This window comes from Geotrypetes seraphini, chromosome 8, assembly GCF_902459505.1.
Source record: "Geotrypetes seraphini chromosome 8, aGeoSer1.1, whole genome shotgun sequence".
NCBI lineage: Eukaryota > Metazoa > Chordata > Amphibia > Gymnophiona > Dermophiidae > Geotrypetes > Geotrypetes seraphini.
In genome coordinates this window covers 186,247,739-186,274,507 of record NC_047091.1, presented here as the reverse complement: position 1 = coordinate 186,274,507, position 26,769 = coordinate 186,247,739, and the positions used below count along the sequence as shown (strand labels likewise).

At 39.8% G+C, this 26,769-nt stretch overlaps 1 protein-coding gene across 1 annotated transcript in view; it reads left to right on the top strand.

Annotated features, from left to right (window-relative positions):
- The window catches only part of MED13L (mediator complex subunit 13L), an 802,147-nt gene that overhangs the window by 627,465 nt on the left and 147,913 nt on the right, over nt 1-26,769 (top strand). The window contains exons 5-7 of the mRNA XM_033955209.1: nt 3,751-3,896; nt 12,887-13,081; nt 15,112-15,303. Coding sequence (XP_033811100.1) covers nt 3,751-3,896; nt 12,887-13,081; nt 15,112-15,303 — 533 coding nt within the window. The remainder of the gene's footprint in view (nt 1-3,750; nt 3,897-12,886; nt 13,082-15,111; nt 15,304-26,769) is intronic.

Below are 26,769 nucleotides of genomic sequence, written 5' to 3'. Positions count from 1 at the left end.
TTTTAAAAATTTTATAAAGCTTTGTATTCTTCTGAGAATTATTTAGATAAGGAAAAGGATGGTTTAGAATTTTTGAAGTTATTAGAGGGACCAAAGGTTCCTGAACATATAAAACGAAGTTTGGAAGAGCCAATATTCTTAAAAGAATTAGGAACAGCTTTGAAGCCCCTTAGAGTTGGGTCCACTCCAGGTGGAGATGGTTACACAGTAGAGTTTTATAAATCATTTCAAAACATCATAATGCCCTATTTATTAAATTTATATCAGTTTCAACTAAATAAGGATTGTATTACAGGCACTATGGCAGAATCATTAACTATAGTTTTGCCTAAGCCAAATAAAGATCCCACTTTGGTTTCAAATTATAGGCCTATTTCTTTAATAAATGTAGATGGGAAAATTTTAGCTAAGACATTAGCTCTAAGATTGGCTAAAGCTCTCCTTTTCATTATAGGTATGCATCAAACGGGATTCGTTGCTCAAAGACACTCATCTCATAATACTAGATTGGCATTTCATATGTTGTATTTGACAAATGCCATAAATGATCCGGCCTTTTCTGTTTCATTGGATGCAGAGAAGGCCTTTGATCGAGTGGAATGGACCTTCATGTATCAGGTGATGGATTGGTTTGGTATAGGTTCAGGATTTATACAAATAATAAAAGCGTTGTATAGCTCCCCTGCTGCTAGATTGTATATTAATAATACTTTTTCAGAACGGTTTATTTTGCAGAGGGGGGTTAGACAAGGTTGTCCCTTGTCTCCTTTGCTTTTTGATATTGTTTTGGAACCCTTATTGTTAGCTATACAACAGGTGAAGGAGATACAGGGTGTTCCGCGGTCAGATAGAGAATATAAAGTATCGGCATATGCGGATGATATATTGCTTTATTTGAGAAATCCGGAAACAACCATTCCATGCTTGCTTGAATTGATTGAGAAATTTGGAAAATTTTCAGGTTATAAAATAAATTGGAATAAATCTGAAGTTCTTCCACTAAATATACATTATACGAAAGGATTATTTGATCCATTTTCTTTTATTTGGAAGGAAGATGGTTTAAAATACTTATTGAATAGGGTTCTAACAAAATTTATTTGGCTAGGTAAAATTCCTAGAATTGCTTTAATGTCTTTGCAAAGACCAATTACGGAGGGTGGGGTAAATTTTCCAAATTTTTATAAGTACCATCAGGCCTATATTCTGCGTCAAGGTATGTATTGGATCGTCCCAGAGCCCATTGACAATATTCCAGATTGGTTCTGGTTAGAATGGAGGCTCATGTTTCCTTTACGTCTTAGTCATGTTATTAGTATTCAAATGCCAAGGTTATATAAAGAACATAAAATATTTGTTGATACCTGGAAAACTTTAAGGTATATAAGTAGTCTAACTCCTATTCCAATAAATAAATCAACAACTCAAACAATTTGGCTAAACCCCAAGATCAAGGTTGGCGGTTTTAAAATCATCTGGAAACATTGGATGATGGCTGGAATTCGTACTTTAGAGGATGTGATAAACAAAGGTACACTGCTTGAGTTTTCACAATTGCAACATAAATTTGGTTTAAATAAATCGCAATATTTTAGGTGGTTGCAATTGAAGCAGGCTATTCAGGCGGGGTTCCCTGAATGGAAAAATCTTAATAATTATCATAGCCTGGAATTCTTATGTTTTCAGATGGATTCTATGGGTCACCAGGCTGCAGTGTTGTATAAATGAATATCTGGATTTGTAAATAAAAAACAAAAACATAGTCTTAGAGCACAGGTGTCAAAGTCGGTCCTCGAGGGCCAGAATCCAGTCGGGTTTTCAGGATTTCCCCAATGAATCTGCATGAGATCTATTTGCATGCACTGCTTTCAATGCATATTCATTGGGGAAATCCAGAAAACCCGACTGGATTCCGGCCCTCGAGGAGGGACTTTGACACCCCTGTCTTAGAGACATTTGGAGCATTGAGATAAAGCATCAGATTACTACATCTCAATGGCCACGACTTTGGTCTTGGAGGTTAAGATGTACAGTGTCAGCATCTATGAGACAAACATGGTTTTTTCTTCTGCATAGAGCTTTTTGGACCCCTGTTTGTTTACAAAAACTTGATAGCCCTAAGTCTAATAAATGCTGGCATTGTCATCTTTTATTCTATTGTCCATTCATATTATTATTTTGGAAATAAATTTGGCCTCAGATAAATAGAATGTTGGAGAATCCGGTAGCCTTGACATAGGATACGATTGTATTTGGCACAGCAATGAAAGCACATAGTCAAATTTCTTCAAATAACAACAAACTTTTATTTATATTAACCAGAATAGCAGTTCAACAAATAACATACAATTGGAAAAGTTATGACAGGTTAAATTATAACTTTTGGTGGAATTCAGTATGCCATATGTGTAAAATGGAACGTACATTTGCAACACAAAAAGGTTATATAGATAAGTTTAAGAAGATTTGGGGACCATTAATAGATTTTTGCAATGAATGATACAATTTTCCCATAATAAGATATTGATAAGAGGCGGGAGGGGGAGGGTTTATTTTATTCATCTTATAATATAAATAATTTATCAATATATCTTCTTGTATTATATGCAGTTGCCAAAGGAAGGGGAGGGGATGAGTTTATAATTGAGAAATAGTTGGTATACTTATTAAATATTATATACTGTTTCAAGATTATAGTAAAAGATTATATAATGATACGTTATATATATAGTAATGTATGAAGGAATATCAAGTGTGTACGTAATGAAATTGTATAAATTTAAGTGATACACTTGTTGTTATATGAAAAATGAATAAAAAACTTAAAAACAACATGACATATAACAATAAACAAAATAAACATCCAAAGAAAAATTCCTGTCATTCACCCCTGTCGCCCTCAGAATTACTCTCTATAGTCCCTCTCATCACAGGTCTAGTTTTTAAGATAGACAAAATCTACAAATTCACCTTGTACACAAAATGCATGCAGATATCTCATGCTTGTTTCATGGAGAATTTGCCTTAAAACCAGACTTGCAAGAGCTGACATTTTCAAAGCTGTTTAATGATTTTGTAGCATGGGTCGCCTGTTCTTTATGTAACTGTTTACAATGGATCTGATGACTAGAACAGTCATGAGAATAAGTACTTGTGAGAGAGAAAAAAGTGGTCAACTTTTTAAAAATATAAGTACAATAGTAACCAGAAAGCTTTCTAATTGTTTTTAGAGCAGGGATTCTCAACTTGGGACATTAGGCTTTTATTTTGCAAGTACCTTGGCAGTTACTGTGTAGTTACAGCAAGAGTGAAAGCTTATTCTAAATTCCAGAGAACAAGACTGTCTGAATAAGGAGAAACTTTGTATTGATCTTTTATTATTAAGAGGAAGAGAATTCCAGATCAGAGGCACTTGATATATAAAAAACATGAAGCAAAATTAGATTTATATCTCAGTCTTTGTGGGCTTGGAAAACATAATAACATTGTCTCTTTAAATTGATATTCATTAGAGCGTAATTGGAAGAAATCACACAGCTAGTGTGGTCCTTTTCTATATAGTATGTTAACTATTGTTACCCAAATCTTAGGGAATTCTAGCTTCTATTGGCAGCCAATGTAAATCTGCAGTATAGCCATTCATTGTAGTTCTCCTGGGTGTTGAGAGTTTGTGGTCAGGGATGTGTCCCTCATGGAGAACTTTCACAGTTCAATGTCATCAGAGTAACGGAAGATTTTGTTCTTTTGCAGTGAGCACCTGTCTTGTTCCTTTACGTTCTTCCTTCATGGTGAAAGTAATGTTTGTACAAGTGTGGAGATTGCCCAGCACCAACCAATTTATCTCATCAATGAAGAGCATCTCCACATGGCCCAGTCCTCACCCACACCATTCCAAGGTAAGCAAGTGATGCCAGTAACCAGGAAATGCGAAAACCACATTTTGCACAGCGTGCCAAAGTTAGGAATTGCAGTGTCCACAGTACAGAATTCTCTGTTGAACGCAAAGCCTTATATAAAATGCGTACGTACGAGAGGCTATGCACATTTACTGACACGTGCAGTAGAAGGGTTCATAGACAACGGCGCGAAAGACAAAAGTGCGCGCCGACAATTGAACACAGCGTGGAGGTGCGTGCCACACAAATTACAGTTTTTAGGGGCTCCGATGGGGGGTTTTGTTGGGGAACCCCCCCAGTTTACTTAATGGACATCATGCCGGCGTTATGGGGGGTTATAACCCTCCACATTTTACTGTAAACTGAACTTTTTCCCTAAAAACAGGGAAAAAGTTCAGTTTTCAGTAAAATGTGGGGGGTTACAACCCCCCACACCCCCCACAACACCCCCACAACGCGGCGCAATGTCTATTAAGTAAAATGGGGGGTTCCCCCTCCACGCCCCCCCGTCGGAGCCCTAAAACCAGTAATTTAGAGCAGCGCGCGCCTCCGCGCTGCGCTCAATTGTCTGGGCACGCCTTTGTCGCGGCGCGCTTTTGACCTGACACCCAGTAGAAGCACCCATTTCACAAATTTACATATGCCCAAATAAGCAGCATCAATCAGCATCTTCCACAGAGATTATATGTGAATATTCATACCTTCACATATAAGTGCCAGCAAGTACACAAAAAGGACCCCATTTTGGAAATACACAAGTAGGGCTGGCATCAAGTAAGAAGTTAAAATTGAACTCCTGTTTGCCTCAAAGCTAGTGTAAGCGGGGACATGTTTAAAACGCTATGAAATGGAAACTATATGTGTGGATTTTTTTTTTTTTTTTTGGGGGGGGGGGTTAAGCCTGTTCAAACCATGCCCAAACCACTTCCCTTTGAAATTTGTGTGACCCAGCCATCTACACACATTCTGTATAAACCATTCATCTATATAGCAATGACCTCAATTGGAGTGACTTTTAAAACAAAACCAAGCCAAAAGAACAACACAACATTATCATCCCAACTGCTGGGATACCAAGAACCACAGGTGTGGCATCATTTACCAGTTTTCCAAGGGTTATAACTGTTCCACACTCCGAGATAGGAAGGCAAAGACTGACGTCGAAGTGCAGTTAATTTACACATCAGCTGTACTTGGTCCAACATATTTAACAAACTTTAACACACAGGGATTTTTGGAGAGCAACTGTAAACAAAAATACTGCCAGGTACAATATAACCAGGAAATGCAGCTTTAAGTAGACAATGCTTTTGTGTAATGTTAATTAACAGCTGTCCCACCATCTGCACCAACGGACAATCCCACCAAATATGGCAGAAATCACCCTGCTGGCCACAGAGCCGCCATTACAGATCTTCATGGATGCCAAACAGCCAAAACTGTTGAAAGGGGTGGGGGTGGAGTCAGATATCAGCGATAATATAGTTTATAACCATTGTCAATCAAATTACAAAAGATGGGCTGCATAAAAAGGCTTCTTTATACCCACCTCCACATTTGATCTCGACCCCACCAGCCCAATTCTCTGTCCAGTAAGCTTGGTAATAATCATATGGGGCCTCCCTCTGCAGCAAAGTTAAGTACAGAAGAGACACTCTCCCTTGCCTAGTGCTTTTTCCAAGAGTGTCTCTCCCCCCCCCTTATGCAAAGATCCCAGAATGCTCTGCTATGTAAAACGGTATGCAGTTGTGTATATGCAAAAGCGTCTTGATTTAAAAGGCCATATTCTTCCTGTAGAATATCAAAAGAGAGCATGCAGAAATCCCTCCACACTTGATCAGAAGTGTGAAGCCCTGCCCTGGCCCACTGATGGCGAATAGGTTCTTCACCCCCAGGGCCAAAGTCAAATGTCAAGCTAATAGGTGTGTGAACAAAGTAAACACGTTCAGGAAACATTTGATTTTTAAGGAAAGAAGGGTTTGTGTTGAGTTCAGATTCTGCACTGGGACTTGCAAGGGCAAAGCAAAAGCAGCCCTCAAAATGTTCACACCCACACAAGCAAACCATGTACCTGTTCAGGGCAGGGAGCTGTCTGAATTAATGCTCCTTCTTCAAATCCAGTGATGCGAAACACATGACCAGGCAGTTAGAAAGGGAGTAACCCAAGCGCACCTCGATGATATTTTGGACTGAGTGGTGTTTTCTCAAGGGAACCCAGGAATGATGCCAAGCAGGTATTGTTTTTGGCTATGATGCATTGAAAACATTGCCTGGTGATGTTCAGCAGCATTACTTAGGTTTTACTGGCAACATAACTCCATGAGCACAATTTTCAAATGCAAAGAGAGGTCAGGACAACCCCCCCTCTCTCTGGGACCCCTGAATGATTCCAGTCTGGAGCAGAAGGATTCCTCCCTGCCTGAGTTCCACCCCACTGACCCAGTAGGGCTGGATTCCTTCCCTAATGGATCTCAGCACTGAGCTGCAAAGCTCAGGGCATTCTGGGGTATGAAGTTTTCCCCAATTTGCCTATTGCCCCTTGCTGCCCAGGTATATAACTGCAATCTTAGTGAGGGGAAAACCCCTGTTTAAGAGGAACAGTATTCTTCAAAGCCTTCAAGAACTTTTTCTGGTTCTGGCAAAAGCAAACGTATCGAAGCCCATCAAATACCAGTAACCTCAGGGAATTCAGAATGGTTAGAATGAACTGGAAAAAGGCATCATTTCTTTACTTCCCTTCAGCTCAAGGGAATGAAAGTTAAGGGCAATGCAGTTTTGTCTAGGAAACCTCTCCTGCAGTCTGTGTTCATAATGCCAAATCCTGCTAATCAAATTTCAGAGGACATGTCTTCTTGCTGCCTTCTCCATATGGAGCAGAATTTTATAACACATGTGCCTATTTTTAGCCTCTTTTATAAAAACATAGAAACATGATGGCAGATAAAGGCCAAATGGCCCATCCAGTCTGCCCATCGGCAGTAACCATTATCTCTTCCTCTCTCTGAGAGATCCCACGTGCTAGCCAAGGCCCTTTTGAATTCAGACACAGTCTCTGTCTCCGCCACCTCTTCCAGAAGACTGTTCCACACATCTTCTATAAAAAAGCATTTCCTGAGCCTATCACCTCTTATCTTCATCCCTCATTGCAGAGTTTCCTTTCAAATGAAAGAGACTCGACTCATGCGCATTTACTAATTTGAATTGAATAGTGTTATTAATTTTAAGTACATGTGCGATAATACTCTATAACCAAAATGGCACAGGTGTGGAATAGTGGCTTCATATTCTCTGGAGATTTTGCAAGCTCCATCTTTAGCATGAGCCTTGAGCAATGTGAGTCACAATCCTAAAAGGTCTGAACTTTTGGATAGAGTGAAAAATGTATCTCAGAAAAGTGCATAGTGCTGCCATGGCAGACTATTGCAAGAAAGAAATTATTCCAAGAGGCTTACATATGAACGTTGGAACAGCATATTAAATCAGTTCTCTTTAGATTTAATGTTGTTAATAATTCAAACATCTCAGGAAAAGATCACATTGGAAGCTCAGCAGATTGAAAGTCAAATAAAAGAATCGGATTTTCTACAGCAATTTAAAGAGTTGCAGGTAAAAGTTCTGTATTTTTCGCTCCATAAGTTAATGGAAATAAGGGTGTCTTATGGAGCGAATATACCCAGCCCTAGAGAGAATTATACCCTCCCTGGTCCCTGCCCCCATGCACCGCAGCTCTGTATGAGAATGAGTGAGGAGGCCCGGATGGTGGATGGGATGGTGTCGCTGAGCCTTCACTGCTGACCTCACCCTCCATCTGTGATGAGCTTGGAGAAAAATGTGGGCACCGCCGCAACCGCAGGCCTCTACCAAAAACTTCTGGGTTAGCGGACTGGGACCCAAGACGCAGAACCTGAGGATAAAGGGCCGCCGGCACCTGCAGCCTATGGAGCCAGAGAAGGGGGCAGCAGCGTCCCCCAGCCAAAGCAGCACACCAACACCAGAGCCCCCAAACCGACTCTGGCTCGGTCTACTGCAGCGACAACAACAGCCCGACCCCCATCTGCAAGATCTGTTGCCAGGGAGCCGAGCAGGGTGAATTACTCAATCCTTGCCGGTGTGATGGAATCAGTACACTACACACATCAACTACCGGTATGTCTTTTAAAGTGGATCAGTGAAAGAGGGTCATGGACCTGCAAGCTTTGCTGCATTGGGATGTACTAAATTATGACAAAGCTGCAGACATAGAGGAGAGCAGTCATGGTATGTCATCAAGTAGGGCATTATGGTTGCCACTGTCTGTTTTAAGATCCAGTAAGTCAGTTCATCCAACACAGTTAAGCTCACCAAGATTTCAGTGTGGCTATGTACTATTACATGTTTAATCGGATGAGACCTCAAGAAGATTCCTTAGAAGAAAGTTCTGTGAGGTTGTGGTGAGGATAACGTCAGTATGAAGAATATTATTCCTGTTGTGCTGTTAAACACATGAGGATAATGTTCTCTGTGAATTTGAACTCTTAGAAGATTTTTTTATATATAATTTCTTTATTCATTTTTTCATATTACAAGTGTATCAGAAAAATTGATTTACCTTCATGAACACTTTAAGTACAACATATCATATTGAATTACAACTCTTAGAAGATTTATAGGATGTAGTTGTAAAGAATGGTGAAAAAATATGACTTAAAAAAATATATCTATAAAAACTTTTTTAAATTTATGTTTTTTATATTGTAAACTGAATTGCAAATAATTGCAGGGTGCAGAGCCTTCAGGGAGTGAGGGGGGCTGGGTGCAGAGTCTGGTATATACTACACAGTTTGGTTCAAAATGGTTTTTTTCTTGCTTTCCTGCTCTAGATCTAGGGTGCGTCTTATGGAACAAAAAATACGGTAGATAAGTTTAAAGAGGAATTACATCTTCAAGTTTCAAGAATATTAAAAAAAATTTTTATACCACTTAATAAAATTTCTAGGCAGTGTACAGAATAAAAAAAGTTTCATAAAAACAAATTAAAGTTAAAAGTACTAAACAAAACCAGGATAGGTTAATAAACACGTACTAAAACATATGTACTAACTTCACACAGTTAGGAAAGAAGGGCAAGAAGTTCAAATTTGAGGAAAAGAGCACAGTTAAAGGGGAAAAAACAATAGGTAAGGGTAAAAAGCTATAAAGCTTGTTTTAGTCCTTAAAAGGACAGTTATTGTCCAAAAGCATCTTGGAACGTTTTTAATTTTGCTTTAAATAGATTTAATACTGATTCGATGCGTAAATGATTAGGCAGCGAATTCCAAAGAGAAGGTGCAGTGACAGCAAAATTGTTGGATCTCAGCATGTTGATCGATTTTAGTGATGGTATGACAAGGAGATTCTGTGACATTGAACGAAGCGATTTAGAAGGACTGTAAGGAATTAAGAGTCTATCAATGAACTCTGGTTGATTGTTTGAATGTGTTGTAAAAGTTAAAAATAAGATTTTATAACTAATTCGATGTTCAACGGGTAGCCAGTGTGCATTAAACAGGAGAAGTGAAACATGATCATATTTCTTAGCGCCATAAATCATCTTGATAGTTATATTCTGCACTATCTGAAGGCGTCCTATTTCCTTTTTTGTAATGACCCTGTAAAGGGCGTTACAATAATCTATACAAGAAATTACCAGAGAATGGATCAGTGCATTCAAGGAAGCTGTGTCTAGTAGTTTAGAGAGGGAATGTATCATTCTAAGACGATGAAAGCATTTCTGGACAACTGTACAATATGATTGATAGGAAAATTTACTGTCAAAAGTGACTCCTAACAGCTTTAAAGTGGGTACAACTTTGATTGGGAGAGATTCAAGTTTTATTTTAGTTTGATGAATCGCTTATTTAATTTTACTAAGCGAGATACAACATTAATAAGATTTTTTTAAAAAAGCATGTATTTAAACATATCGTTTAAAATTTAAAATAATGGGTTAGATCGACAGGGGCCTGAAGAGTTATTACATCTTTAAAGGGAAAGATCATTAGTTTTGATTTATCGATGTTAAGGGACAACCTATTTGAATCTAACCACAATTTAATTTTTTCTAGTTTGTGGTTGATGGATGCAACATCTTCTATATTATTAAGATCAATGGGATGGATTAACTGCACATCGTCAGCATACAGAAATGTGGTAAAGCCAATAGATTGGCCCACAGTCAGAAGGGGGGGACATAAAGATGTTAAAAAGTAACGGCGATAGAATGGAGCCTTGCGGAATTCCATTCTTAGTAGAAGAAGGCTCAGATGATGTACCGTTGAAAATGACCTTAGATGATCTATCTGAGAAATAAGAGGTAAACCAGTCCATGACTTGACCTGTTATGCCAATTTCGTGAAGACGTGTTAATAACAAATTATGATCAATGGTGTCAAAAGCAGAGGAAAGATCTAAGGAGAAGAGCAGTACTGACTGATGATGGTAAAGTATTTGTGTGGTTAGTCCTAACAAAGAGAGTTCGGTAGAATGGTGATGACGAAAACCTGTTTGGTTGGGATACAGAACATTTGTTTTCTCAATAAAATCAGAAATTTTATGGAAGACAATTTTTTCAGTAAGTTTAGCCATAAATGGTATGTTAGCTCTAGGTCGATAATTAGACATGTCTTGAGTACTAGTTTTTTGGTCCTTAATGATTGGATAAATAATTGATTGTTTCCAGATTTTGGGTAAGAAACCCGATGATAGACTAGAATCGTTTTAAGAGAAAAGGAGAACTAACTTGTGCTAGTCCCTTTTATATTAAGTGAGTTGAGACATCTTTGTATTTCATGCAAAGTTGGAAGGGTGAAAAGAGAGCATTTTGAGGACAAATTTGGAAAAGTAGTTGAATCTTAAGAAATATAAAAAATATCAGAGAGACGAGAAGGATTACACGGAAGGATTTGTGTATAAATGGATGCGCCCAAATGATACAGGGACTAGACCAAATAAAGGTATGACCACCACAGAGTCCTCTGGGAGCAGCGATGAGACTAGCAATAAAATTAGCTCTAAGCCTTTTTTAGGGAGAAGAGGTCAAGCATGGATAGGCAACTGGAAGCAAACCTACCAAGGGGGTTCGACCACTCGGTTAAATCAGAGTATAAGAATGGAGTGATTAACCTCTCATCAAGGCAACTATCTGATAAAGAGCTATCAATATTAAATAAAGGCTGATTTGGAGAATTTTTTTCAGAACTTGAAGTTGAAATTCTTCTTTTCGGAAGTTGAGACAAAATTTGATCGTTCAAGGATTAAAGACAAAAGTACATGGGTTCTTCCGGGAAATATGGACTCTGTTAGCTGGGTTTAAAGCCCTGGTATAGAAAGAATTAACATTGTTGGAATCTTCCCATTATCCTATGCAAAATAATTTAACTCCCTCTGAAAAGAGAACATTGCAGAGCTTACAGGAAGATTCTTCCATAGTGATACGGAAGACAATTAAGGGAGGGGACATAGTGATTTGGGACAAAATCTAGTATTAACAGGAGGCTTATCTTCAGTTAAATGATGCAACGGTATATTTTAAGCTAGACGGAGATCCGTCTGATGACATTTTTGCTGAATTACTTTGCATCTTGAACCATGGAAAATCAATTGGATATGTGACTAATGCTGAATATAAGTTTCTTACTTTTCAACAGTTTAAATTTCCAGTTATATATTTTCTTCCAAAAGTTCATAAGGACATGAATAATCCCCCTGGATGTCCTATTGTGTCAGCTTGGGGTTCTCTTTTGGAAAAAGTGTGCAAATATGTCCATAATTCCTTCTTTTCTTTTGGACACAACACAATTTTTGAAATGTTTGGAATCCCAATTGGATGGCGTCCAGCATGACTTCCAAGTCGCTGAACATTTAGATCCTAAAGGGGCATGGTGGGAGGTGTGTTATGGGTGGGCTTAAACCTGGACATCCTGCAGCAATAATGAAAGCTTTCCCAGCACACCAAAGTCAGAAGTTACTTAGACCTGTTTTACATGCTTCTAAGTGTTCCAAAGGTGACCAAACTGACAAGATGACCACTGGAGGGTTTAAGGTATGATCCCCCTTTCTCCCCCCTCCCACCACCCATGGAGTGAAAACAAACAAACCAGTAGGCTTGCTATCAGCTGATAGAGATTCCCTCTGCCAGGATCAGCTGAACTGGCAGGGAGATTTCTCCCTCCCTCATAGGCACCTATCTAGCCCCTTTCACAGAAAGCCCCTTTCCTCCAACATCATCGACACACCCCCTCAGCACCCTGTATATTTAGTACCAAAATCGGCAGGAGGGATGCCCACTCCCTCCTGCTGCCAGGCCTCATCGAACCCAACACCTCACCCCAAACCGTGGCACCCCAGCACCCCCTGAACCCATGGCACCCTACTGTGGCATCCCCCAATCCCCTGGTGCCCCACCCCAACACCCCCCCTTCAATAACACCCCCCCACCTTCAATAACAATCCAGCAGGAGCGATGCCCATTCCCTCCCATCGGCAGGCCCTCCTCTTAAAAATGGCAGACCTTCCCCTTCCTGGTGCATCCTGGGATGCACTGGGAGGGGCCTAAGGCTCTGATTGGTCCAGGTGCCTAAGGCCCCTCTCACCTTTATATCCAATTTTACAAATGGATTACACATATATGGGTAAAATTTTCCTCATCGGGTTTTACGCTAGCTGAAAGGAATGCGTAAGTTTTAAAAAAACATCTAGTTATTGTGATATCCAAAATGGAACCAAATTAAAATTACAGCTTCATTACTAAATTGGCGACACTTGCATGTATAGGTTTGTGAAGTGGGGTAACCACTTGTGGAAACTGCCAGGTTTGTGGTGGTCATTTTTTTTCAGTGTGGGTGCTCTTGTATATGCAGGCAAATATATACCCAGTTCTTGAGGTACAATATCACTGGACAACTTCAGTATGTTCTTTGTATAATGGGCCCATCCTTTTGTTTCCCAAATGTAACCTATGTTGCTTTCTGCAGTTCTGGTGAGTCCTTATGGCTTGAGCGGCACACTGACAGGACAGGCCTACAAACTGTCTGACCCAGCCACTCGAAAATTGATCGAAGAATGGCAGTACTTTTATCCCATGGTACTGAAGAAGAAAGAGGGGCTGAAGGAGGAAGAGGATCTGGGATATGATGATGATTTTCCTGTGGCTGTTGAAGTCATTGTTGGTGAGAGTTCTCTTTTTTTTTCTTTTGGAGCATTTCTCTGACCTGGTTTAAAATGTAAATACTAATTATATTTCATGCTAAACAGTCTTTCATTTTGTTTTGTGCTGCATTTTGAGGGTAAATGGTTTTCTACCCTGAAGCATTTGTAGTCTCAGAATCCCACATGCTATTAGCAGAATATGAAGTCATTATGGGGAGCAAGCTGGTACAGCAAAACTATAGGGTAACTTGTTACAAGAATTAATTTGCTATGTACCAGACCAGCTCCTGTAGAAAAAGAGCCAAGTTAAAGGAAAATGGTATTTCATCAGAAAGAAAAGAGCCAAAAATCCCTGTCTTTTTTTTTTTTTTTTAAATGATGAAATCCGCTTTGAGGTCAGAGAGAAAAGAAACTTCCTATCTTTGTCTCTAGAGGCCTGATTCTAAAAATGGCATCCCAATTGTAGGTGTCCTACTGCCATCTAAAAGACCAATCGGGACGCAGGATGCCTTCCAGAATCAGGCCCTAAATGTGTTCCTGGTCTGATAGAGCACTACTCTGATCATTGAGAATGGTCAGGCCTAGGGAGTGAAGTCCTTGGTGCTCTGTCAGAGTTTCTGAATTCGTAGTTGTCACACATTCCAGTTCTAGTACTATCTTGATCTTAGCAGCAGAGAAGCTGAGAGAAAAGGGAGGCTGCGAAATAGGTTATGGAGAGGAACTGAAAGAAGCAATCCTGCTGGGAGGAGAGAAGAGGAAGCAACTGGTAAGGATGGAAGGAAAGACTGATAGTGGGGCTGTGGGAAAAGGCAAAGAGAATACAGCCTGTGAAGACTGGAAGAGGAGGGAATAGGCCATGAGCAAAAGAGGAGGCTTGAAGTGATGAAAAAAGGGATTGAAGTAGCAGGAGGGTTTAAACTAGGGGTAAGTGGATTGTTTGATTTTAATGATATAGCCCATGCTTTTGCAGAGGCTGCTTGTGCTGGACACTCGCTCGTGGCCACTGGAGCAGTAAAAAGTAGTGCATATTTCCATAACTGGGCCTGTTGGAACTTGTCTGCCTTACACCCAGCTAGAGATTTCTTTTTTATGTATTCTTTGGTCCTAGGTCTTGGTTTACTTTATAGTGCTGTAAAATTGGATTAGAATAGTGGGTTATGAACTAGGGATACCAGGGTTCAAATCCATTGCTGCTCCTAGTGACCTTTGGCTAGTCATTTAACCCTTTATTGCCTTAGAGGAAAACATCTACTGTGCCTGATTTGAGCTGAATTGTACTAGGACTAGGGAGGCAATTTGCATTGATTTCATAAAATCATCGCCCTTGGTAATTGCCATCATCCCACAGTGAAATCTTTTGGGCTACAGCCTCTTATCCTTGATTGTTTATTTTTTAAAAATTATGAATCGCTTAAACCTAAGTGATGTACAAAAACATTGACATCCATAATTTCAAACACAAACAAACATTGTAAAATACAATACACAAATAAATCAGTCTCCCCCACAAAATTTCCTTAATACAGAATTATTCAAATCTAAAACCAACAATAACCACAGAGTTAGAAAAAGGCGTCCACTAACAGTTGTGTTACAGAAAAAACTGAACTGGAATCCAAGGTATGAAAAGTGGTGGGGGAATCCCTGTTTGCAGATGAAAGTTCCATGGCTTCGTAACCGCAGTTGTCCAAAAATCAGGAGGAAATTGGGACACATACTAGAGGTCTGCACGGGAATTGATGATCCTATCAGAAGTAATTGCTGCTTTTTATGGGGACGGGCGGGGATGGAGGTAATTCCTTGTGGGGATGGGTGAGGACGGAGAGGATCCTGGCGGGGACGGGTGGGGACGGAGAGGATCCTGGCGGGGATGGGTGTGATTTCTGTCCCCGCGCAACTCTCTAACACATACATTATACTTGAGAGAATAATTCTGAACTGTTTCAAATTCTCATTTGTTTATGTCCCAGTGACTAAATGATAATGTGAAAGTAAGTAGGGCTTAGAAATGACCAAACCTTAATTAGGTCTCCTGACTCCTTCCTTGTAGGTGGCGTTCGGATGGTCTATCCTTCAGCCTTTGTTCTTATCACTCAAAGTGATATACCTGTATCTCCAAGTGCTACCAATGCTGGGGGAACTAACGCTGGCTCAGGACAGCAAGGGCTTGGCAGTCTGAAGGATCCCAGCAGCTGTGGGATGCTGCTCACACCACCCACATCTCCAGAGCAGACTATGATAGGTAAGTGTTGCTATTTCTACTGACCCCTTACTTGAAAAGAGCCCAGTACTGCATATAATGATGGCACTATGTAAATCTTGCTAGTAGAATTCTCGAGTTTTTATACTGAAAAAACGGGGCTAACTGAAGTCTAAAATGCAGCAACTCAAGAGAATACATCTGCCCTACCAGCTGGGTTAATTCAAAGATGCTTCCAATTAAGCACATTTTACCTGCTTTAATATCTTCTCACCACGTTCACTGGATCAACATTGTGTGGCGTTTGAATATGTTTATTTATCATGACACCTAGTTCTAATAGGTGACCAAAAAGTTTCACCGCTCCTACTGCAGCTCCTTGGGACTCCTGGCAAATCATGTAATACTTCATTCCCAAGGTACAAAACCACCCATTACAAATATTTTACAGTGATGGAGCCGAAATGGTGCTTCTACACTGAGCAGTATCAGGAATGTACACTTTTTGGTCTGATTGTTCCGGAATGTATGTCAGCGACTGTAATATGGGTGAATGATGAAACATTGTGAACAATATTAGTCAGTCAGTTATAGCACAATGCATGGCCATGTCGGAGATCTGGTTTCATTTCCCAAGCGTGGTTCTACTCTTTGCCCTGTTGCAGTGCTCAGAAGTAAAGAGAAGAATCTCTGCCATTGCTGAAGAACAAATATCTGGTGGTGAGATTTAGACTACATCCAAGGTGGAGTCCAGAGGAAAAGAGACAAGAATTATTATCAAAGCATTGAATATTCTTGGGAGAAGGAAAGAGGCCAGATGCTAGGTATTTATGAAGGAAAGCTCAGAGAATTGTGCCTCCAGTAGATAATGGTTCAAAATTAAGCTAAAAGGCAAAACAACCAGGAAAAAACTGTAGAGTTCCCCTAAAACTCAAGGACAGAATCCCAAAATACTTTATGTAAAATAGTCACCTAGTTAACCACAAGATATTTGGAGTACAGCGCTGCGTGTGTCTGGTGGCGCTATAGAAATAATTAATAGTAGTAGACCAATATTCAACAAATTCTTCTAGTTAATATCTCAGGAACCTAGATAAATCTTTTACGAGATCATCTTCTAAAAGCTCTACAGATAATTGAGTTGCTAGAATAAAAAAGAGGAGTCCATGGATTTTGATATTTTCATGAGGTATAATAATTATTAAGTATTCTTCCTCAGAGTGAACTCCCTTTGCTACTATACTTTGTCACTTCCCACTCCACTAGTTTCTAACCCAGTCATTCACCTGTCATTTCCATTATATGCAAATAGCTCTCATGCATATTCATTACGGATATCTTGAAAACCCGACTGGCTGGGGGGTCCCTAGGACAGGGTTGAGAATCACTGCTCTAAACTGTATTGTGCCCTCAGGTTTTTGCAGCCCAAATGAGTTTCTTAATATTAAATTTTAGCTGCCAAATTTCAGACCATTCTTCAAGCTTCATCAGGTGTTTCTTCATGTTATTCACACCATCCTGGGTATCTACTCTATTGCAAATTTTGATATCATCCGCAAAGAGGCAAATCTTACCCAACAGCCCTTTAGCAATATCGTTTATAAAATGTTAAAAGAAAACCATCGCTGCTCAGCAGCCCTTGGAAAATCATCCCATAGTCCAGGAAGCCAAAACACACTCAAACGACATCATCCATGTAGCCACACATTCATCTCCGGGATGTGTGCTTCTCTAACCTGGCCCTTAACCCTCGACAGGGAGGATGGACAAGAATTCCACCTGCGCACCTGACTGCTTCATCTTCTCTCTCAGAGCCACAAAATCTCTTTTGATATGTTTGCAGGATACCTGGCAGTATCATTAGTGCCAACATGGATGAGTAGCATCAGATAATAGTCATCAGGCTTGATGAGTCTTTGCAATCTTTCTGTAACATCTATTGGATTTCCATAATATCTTGGATTTTGGCACCAGGCAGACAGCATACCTCCTGGGATATCATGTCTAGCCTGCAGATGGATGCTTCTGTACCCCTCAGAAGGGACTCACCAACTACCACTACTTTAGGCCTCCTAGTGATCATGGAAACAGCAATTTTGGAGATTTCAAGCTTTGGTCCTTCATCTCCCTGGGATGCTCTCATCTCCTCCACTTCCAGGGCATCTTACCAGTTCTTCTGTTCAAGGGCAGGTGAAATCACAATATCAGTCTTACAGGGTTCCGTAATCTGAGTCCAACTATCGTACCTCAGCACAACCTCTTCTTCTCCACTGCTGTAAATCTTTGATGCTTCTTGAATCATTTCATCAATGTACCTCTCATTCTCATGGATGCTTCTCAGTCTTGCCACCTCCTTTCTCAGTTCCTTTACTTCCTTCATGAGGGATTCAAGCTGAAGACAGTTTGCAGATGGAGCCACTCCCTCTGCCTGGGTAACATTTTCTGTCTGCACAGAGACAGAAGCTGTAACCTGAGCAACAGGTTTGGTGACACGATGTTTCCCAGCCAAACTGTGGTTGCAGAAGTACTTACACCTGGAAGAAAAAAGAAAGAGCAGAAAAATCCTAACAAAGCAAAACCCTGTTCTTGGTTGTCTGAAGAACCAAAAAAGCTCCACCTTGGGTGAAGTGAGAGGGAATTAACCTCAAGAGTCACCTATGGAGTCTGATCTCTAAGAACGTCCTCAGAGTTTAGTCTCTTTTATACTTTTTTATTGGGTAGGTGGGAAGACATGCGCAATCAGACCTGCCAAAAGCTTCCAGAATCTTCTGAATGTTCCATTGGTGATGTCATCCAGATTTGAGAAAGAATAATCTAAATCATAGTTATCTTATGCTAGAGTCCACCTTAGGAGTCAGCACCCAAGAAAAAGATCTGGGTATCATTGTAGACACTACACTAAAATCTTCTGTGGCAAAAAATAGCAAACAGGATGCTAGGAATTATTAGGAAAGAGATGGCAAATAAGACTGAGAATATTTTATGCCTCTGTATCACTTCATTATGTGTCCTCACCTTGAGTATTGTGCACAGTTCTGGTTGCCATATCTCAAAAAAGATATTGTGAAATTAGAAAAGGTTCAAAGAAAAGTGACCAAAATGGTAAAGGGGATGGACTCTTCAGCTTAGAAAAGAGACGGTTGACATAAGATATATGTTATATTTCCCAAGTTAGGTCTGGAGGTAAATTACCCTTTTGCCAGTCAGGTTTTCAGGATATCCACAATAAATATGTATGAGATTGATTTGTATATACTGTCTCCACTGCAGGCAAATCTCTTTCATCACTTACGTGGTCTCTTCAGTGCTTTTACAATTTGATCTTAGTAGCGCATTCGACCTCATAGATCATAATATATTGCTTGGTTGTCTTGATTCTGTAGGAATCTCTGGGCAAGTCTAGCAATGGTTTCAAGATTTTTTGTATTCTAGGTCCTTTCTTACATTGCAGAGATTACTCCAAGAATATCTCAGGGTTCACCGCTCTCCCTATTGCTCTTTAATATTTATGTATCCTCCTTGGGAACAAAATTGTCTGCAATTATACAGTTATGTAGATGACATCACAGCTGTCTTGTCATTAGATTTCGTACCAGCAAATAATATCAACCAGATTGCTTCAGTGATATTGACAATCGAATATTGGGTAGTCTTTTGAGTTCAAGTTTATTAAAATATTTTTTTGATCGCTTATAAAGGTTTCTAAGCGGTTAACAATATAAAATTACATAAAAACAAATTATAAAATTGCTTAAAAACGTATAAGAACAAGGGATACTAACTAGCATCCAATCGTAACAAACGATTTTATTAGACATACCGACTACTCACAATGGGATAGTAGGGAAGAACTACAGTTGTTATAGGAAAGGTGAAACAAAAAAAGGATAACACGATAGGTTGGGTAAAAAATAACAATAGTTTACATATTAATTTTTAAATTCTGACCTTAAAAGGACAATTGTTGTCCAAAAGCATCTTGGAATAGAAATGTTTTTAATTTTGCTTTAAATTGTTTTAGATCGGATTCGTAACGCAAATGGAGAGGTAACGAGTTCCATAGAGTAGGGGCAGTAACAGCAAAGTTGTTAGAACGCATTGTATTAATTGATTTTAAAAAAGGTATAACTAAAAGATTCTGGGAAGTTGAGCGAAGAGATTTTGATGTGCTATATGGAATTAGAAGTCTGTTAATGAAATCTGGTTGATTATTCAGTTTAGTTATGAATGTTAAAAGTAGAATTTTATAGCTAATTCTGTGCTCGACTGGTAACCAGTGAGCGTTAATCAAAAGGGGGGAAACATGATCGTATTTTTTTTCCCCACTAATAATCTTAATGGCAGTGTTCTGCACGATCTGTAGTCGTCTAATCTCCTTTTTTGTAATACCCTTATACAGAGCGTTGCAATAGTCTATGCATGAAATTACCAAAGAGTGAATTAAAGTGTTTAGTGAAGCTGGTTCGAGTAGCTTAGCAAGGGAACGTATCATTCTTAGTCAGTAGAAACATTTCTGAACGACTGTACTAATGTGAAAATGATAAGAGAATTTATTGTCAAAAGTAACTCCCAATAGTTTTAAGGTAGGAACAGTTTTGATAGGTAATGATTCGATTGTCAGAGGGGCTTGAAGTGATATTCCTTCTTTAAACAGAATGGTCATGAGTTTAGATTTGTTGATATTGAGAGACAGTTTATTTGAATCTAACCAAGATTTGATTTTTTCTAATTTATGATTAATGGAGACCACTTCTTCCTTATTATTGAGATCGATGAGGTGAAGCAGTTGAATATCGTCCGCGTAAGCGAATGTGGAGAAACCTATAGATTGAGAAACTGTCAAGAGAGGTGATAGGAAAATATTAAAAAGCAGTGGCGATAGTATAGAACCCTGCGGTATACCATATTTGGAGGAAAAAGATTCAGATGAGTTGCCATTGAAAATAACTTTAGAGGATCTATCTGTAAAGTAAGATATAAACCAGTCCATGACCTGGTCTGATATACCAATTTCCTGGAGTCGAGTTAGAAGTAGGCTGTGATCAATAGTATTGAATGCGGAAGAAAAGTCTAAAGAAATAAGCAGTACAGATTGATAGTTGTCGAGATGGTATAATATTTTAGTGGTAAGTCCTAGCAGAGAAAGTTCCGTAGAATGGCAATGACGGAAGCCGGTTTGATTGGGATGAAGTACGTTGGTTTTCTCGACAAAATCAGAAAGTTGCTGGAAGACTATTTTTTCTATAAGTTTACCCATGAATGGTATGTGTGCTATGGGGCGATAATTGGACAAATCTTGGGTGCTGACTTTTTTTTCCTGTCATTCCTGTCATTCAGGAAGGCTTTGAGGACAATTCTGTTCGCCAAGCACTTTGGAAATTAACTACTTCTACCTCTCCTGCTTTAGTTCTTTTCTCGTCTAGTTCTTTTGTATATTTCCTTTTCTTTATGTTAACTGAGTCGATTTACAAATTGCCTGATGACCCGGTTTATAAAACTAAGTTTTAGTTTTCTTTCCAGTTCCATCTAAACTTACCCAAGATTTCCTTCATTTGAATGGTATGGTATAATCTGTAGAACCTGTGTTAAAACTTTTGGAGGTATTTTTAGATCGAAATCTAACAATGCAAAATCAAGTGAAAACTTGGTTTGTAAATGTTTTTATGCTCTATGGAACTTGTTTTGAAAGATCAGTTTTTCAATGTTTGGTGCAGTCCTTTGTACTATTTGCACTTGACTATTGTAATATAGCCTATCTTGCAGGTTGTAAGAAGCATTTTAGAAGGCTCCATTTGATTTAGAACCCAGCTGTTCACCCAATTTTTAATCTGGGCAGAATTGAACATTTAATGCTGTGCCACGTTCAAGAAACTATTGAAAACACAGCTGTTTGTAGATGCCTATATGTAATATGTGACAGGTAAAATTTGATGCTGTATTAGATATTCAAACATTATATCCTGAATGCTTATAGGTAGAACAGTTAGATCATGTCTAGGTGGTGGTATTTTATTTTATGAATGTTTGTTATTGGAAACTGCTTAGATCCTAGGCAGTATATACATTTTTTAAATAAATAATACACTGAATCCCAATGGAAACGTGGTCGTTTTTGTTACAAAATGTTGAATGGTTTGTTACCAAATTATCTAATGGATCATTTTATGTTTTCTACTTCCGTACCACCACAGTATAATTTGGTCTTTTTTACATTTCCCTCACTCAACGGTTGTGTTTACAAGAGTTCATTGTCTTTGCTTTAATTTTGTTATCCGCTTAGAACTGGAAGTTTTGTGGAATAAAAATAAAGTGTTATGTTAATGCTATAATGTCTCACCGAAATTCAAACAGCGTAAGACCTAGATGAGTTTGCAGCGTTTAAACCTAGTATAACTGATTCTTAATTAACATGATGAAGAGAGGATAACTTGTAAAGGCTTGTCAAAGAAACCCTGAACTAGTCCAATAAAAAAGTATCACCTACGCAGTGGTTCTTAAACCTGTCCTGGGGGACTCCCAACCAGTCGGGTTTTCAAGATATCCCTAATGAAAATACACCAGGCAGATTTGCATATAATAGAAGTGACAGGCATGCAAATCTGCCTCATGCATATTCATTAGGGATATCTTGAAAACTCGACTGGCTGAGGGTCCTCTAGGACAGGTTTAAGAACCACTTGACCTACAGTATTTGTTGAGCCTCAAATGCAGGATGATAACACATAGGGAAAATAATTCTAACTAACATAATGCAGGGTACCTGACATTGTGGACATTACACTGAAATTGGAGGTGCCACGGCTGTCAAAAGAGCCACCAAAGATCAATATGTAAAGATCAATATCCAAGCGACCGAAATGCTAGGGACCTGGGGAGAGGAAGAAGCGATATGGATTGCTCTGAAAAGAGAAGATGGAACTTCTATCTACGTGGGTGTAGTCTACAGACCTCCGACTCAATCGCAGCAAATTGATAAGGATCTGATTGTGGATATCCAAAAGTTTGGAAGGAAAGAGGTAGTTCTGCTGTTGGGAGATTTCAACCTGCCGGATGCGGACTGGAATGTTCCGTCTGCGGAATCGGAAAGAAGTAGGGAGATTGTGGATGCCTTTCAAGAGGCTCTGCTCAGACAAATGGTGACGGAACCCACAAGGGAAAAAGCAATATTGGATCTGGTCCTCACAAATGGAGAGAGTATCTCTAATGTTCGAGTGGGTGCTCACCTGGGTAGTAGCGATCATCAAACGGTTTGGTTTGATATAACGGCTAAAGTGGAGAGCGGCCGCACGATACTTAAAGTCCTAGATTTCAAACGTACGGACTTTAATGCAATGGGAAAGTACCTGAAGAAAGAGCTGTTAGGATGGGAGGACATAAGAGAAGTGGAAAGACAGTGGTCTAAGCTGAAAGGAGCGATAAAAATGGCTACGGACCTTTATGTGAAGAAAATCAATAAAAACAAGAGAAAAAGGAAGCCGATATGGTTCTCCAACCTAGTGGCTGAGAAAATAAAGGCGAAAGAGTTGGCGTTCATGAAATATAAAAAAACCCAAGAAGAGGAGAGCAGAAAGGACTACAGGGTGAAACTGAAAGAAGCCAAGAGAGAGATACGTTTGGCGAAGGCACATTCGGAAGAACAAATGGCTAAAAATGTAAAAAAGGGAGATAAAAATTTTTTCAGATATATTAGTGAAAGGAGGAAGATAAAAAATGGAATTGCTAGGCTAAAAGATGCTGGGAACAAATATGTGGAGAGTGATGAGGAGAAAGCAAATGTGCTAAACAAATACTTCTGTTCTGTGTTCACAGAAGAAAATCCTGGAGAAGGACCGAGATTGTCTGGCAAAGTTACACGAGAAAATGGAGTAGATTCTGCGCCGTTCACGGAGGAGGGTGTTTATGAGCAACTTGAAAAACTGAAGGTGGACAAAGCGATGGGACCAGACGGGATCCATCCCAGGATACTAAGGGAGCTCAGAGAGGTTCTGGCGAGTCCTATTAAAGACTTGTTCAACAAATCTCTGGAGACGGGAGTGATTCCTGGGGATTGGAGGAGAGCGGATGTGGTCCCTATTCATAAAAGTGGTCACAGGGATGAAGCAGGAAACTACAGGCCGGTGAGCCTCACTTCAATTGTTGGAAAAATAATGGAAGTGTTGCTGAAAGAAAGGATAGTGTATTTAATTGAATCTAATGGGTTACAGGATCCGAGGCAACATGGCTTTACAAAAGGTAAATCGTGCCAAATGAACCTGATTGAATTTTTTGATTGGGTGACCAGAGAGCTGGATCGAGGACATATGCTAGATGTAATTTACTTGGATTTCAGCAAAGCCTTTGATACAGTTCCTCATAGGAGGCTGTTGAACAAACTTGAAGGGCTGAAGTTAGGACCCAAAGTGGTGAACTGGGTCAGAAACTGACTGTCGGACAGACGCCAGAGGGTTGTGGTTAATGGAAGTCGCTCGAAGGAAGGAAAGGTGACTAGTGGAGTCTCTCAGGGTTCGGTGCTGGGGCCAATCCTGTTCAATATGTATGTAAGTGACATTGCTGAAGGGTTAGAAGGAAAAGTGTGCCTTTTTGCAGATGATACCAAGATTTGTAACAGAGTAGACACCGAAGAGGGAGTGGAAAATATGAAAAAGGATCTGCAAAAGTTAGAGGAATGGTCTAATGCCTGGCAACTAAAATTCAATGCAGAGTAATGCATTTGGGGATTAATAATAGGAAGGAACCGTATATGCTGGGAGGAGAGAAGCTGATATGCACGGACAGGGAGAGGGACTTTGGGGTGATAGTGTCCGAAGATCTAAAGGCGAAAAAACAGTGTGACAAGGCAGTGGCTGCTGCCAGAAGGATTCTGGGCTGTATAAAGAGAGGCGTAGTCAGTAGAAGGAAGAAGGTGTTGATGCCCCTGTACAGGTCATTGGTGAGGCCCCACTTGGAGTATTGTGTTCAGTTTTGGAGACCATATCTGGCGAAAGACGTAAGAAGACTTGAGGCGGTCCAGAGGAGGGCGACGAAAATGATAGGAGGCTTGCGCCAGAAGACGTATGAGGAGAGACTGGAAGCCCTGAATATGTATACCCTAGAGGAAAGGAGAGACAGGGGAGATATGATTCAGACGTTCAAATACTTAAAGGGTATTAATTAACGTAGAACAAAATCTTTTCCCAGAGAAAGGAAAATGGTAAAACCAGAGGACATAATTTGAGGTTGAGGGGTGGTAGATTCAGGGGCAATGTTAGGAAATTCTACTTTACGGAGAGGGTGGTGGATGCCTGGAATGTGCTCCCGAGAGAGGTGGTGGAGAGTAAAACTGTGACTGAGTTCAAAGAAGCGTGGGATGAACACAGAAGATTTAGAATCAGAAAATAATATTAAAGATTGAACTAGGCCAGTTACTGGGCAGACTTGTATGGTCTGTGTATGGCCGTTTGGAGGAGGATGGGCAGGGGAGGGTGTAGATGGGCTGGAGTAAGTCTTAACAGAGATTTCGGCAGTTGGAACCCAAGCACAGTACCGGGTAAAGCTTTGGATTCTCGCCCAGAAATAGCTAAGAAGAAAAAAAAACAAAAAAATTTAAATTGAATCAGGTTGGGCAGACTGGATGGATCATTCGGGTCTTTATCTGCCGTCATCTACTATGTTACTATGTTACAAAATGTTAGATTATACAAAAAGAATGGAGAACAGACCTGAAAATATCATCAGATACCTGTCTTGGTTCCTGGAGAACTGTGTGCAGTTTTGATCACTGCATCTTATCTTATAAAGAATATAAAAGGATTAGAAAAGGTTCAGAGAAGGACAACAGAAACAATAAAGAAGATAAACCCGTTATTAAGCGAATGTATAATGGAAGTTTATAAAATCATGAGTGAGATGGGATGGTTAAATAAGGAACGGTATTTAACCTTTCAAACAACATAAAAACAAGAGCACATTCCATGAAACTAATGACCAGCAGACTAAAAATAAATCATGGAAAGTATATTTTCACACAGGACATAATTAAGCTGTGGAGCTGTCTTTCAGGAGCATATAGTCAAGGCAACTAACAAACTGGTATTTTAAAGAGGTTTGGACAAGTTTCTGGATGAAAAGTCAATTACAAATTAGCCTGGTAGAATCAGGAGGTCCATTTGGATTCTTGCCCAGAAATAGCTAAGAAGAAAAAATTTAAATTGAATCAGGTTGGGCAGACTGGATGGACCATTCAGGTCTTTATCTGCCGTCATCTACTATGTTAAAATGAGCTGAAACCTGGGTAATGTGACCCAAACTGGCCACTGTTAGAGAGACAGCACTTGATGGACCTTGATCTGATCTCCCTCAGCTGTTCTTATGTTGTTTGAAAAACAGCAGAACAACCCAGCTAAGCTTTGAAAGTGATGTATCTTTAAGTATTTTAGTCCTCTGGCTCCTCTGAATAGCGGCAGAGATGGAGGAGGATGAGTAGTTCGATATACAGAAATGATGACCTTGTTACAGCTTCTAAGTCTGCAGTGTTTTCCCAGCCTAAGTACACAGTCTTACGTCACCATTCTGCTAAATGAGCAGAGAGCGCCCTCTGCTGTTCCACTCGCCACATTAATGTAGGTTTCATTCTAGTTGCATTTCCTGAAGAGAAAACAATTCATTTTTCTTTTGTTTGGGAGAAATGTTCAAAGATTATATCTGATGGGTGTTACGGGATAGACAACTCTGGCCTAGAATCTATTTCTTATCAAGATTTTAGGAAATTGCTTAAGATGTTTGTTTAAAACATTTTTGATGGTTTAATTTTGTATATCACTGTGTTTGTACAGTTCCTTTTTATTGTTAACCACATCAAACTGCAAGGTTTTGTAGTATATAGATAAACTTTTATGTTATGTTACTGCAGATATCATGAAAATCTATAAATGGGGGAATCTAGTGATCTAGTCCAATGTTTTTCAACCTTTTTACACCTATGGATCGGCAGAAATAAAAGAATTATTCTATGGACCGGCATCGGTCTGTGGACCGGTGGTTGAAGAACACTGGGATAAGTCGTGGGCCAGACCCTGCCCATCTCTACCCAATCTCCACCCCAGACCCCGCCCCCATAATAGTACTAATTGCACCTTGCACGTCCCGTGCCTCATCTTGCAACATCAGAGAGAAGGCTTCCAGTTCAGGCGCAGGATGCCCGTAGGAGCCACTGCCCGTGGCTTTGTGCACTGAATCAGTTAGGAAGAGGGAGCTGGCTCGAAGAAAACGCCGCATCGATCACACCGTGGACCGGCGGTTGAAAACACTGTTTTGGGCCTGATGCACGTGCTGGCCCTGTGGACCGGCAGGAAATTTCTGTGGACCAGCACTGGTCCATGGACCGGTGGTTGAAGAACAGAATTTGCAGCAGGACTTATAGGGAAATGGGAAATATGGTAGTAATGTATCACCACTTCTCATAAATGAACACTGGCTTCCTATCTCTTACTATGCAATGTTTAAAATCTTATCTATCAGATTTTCCATACC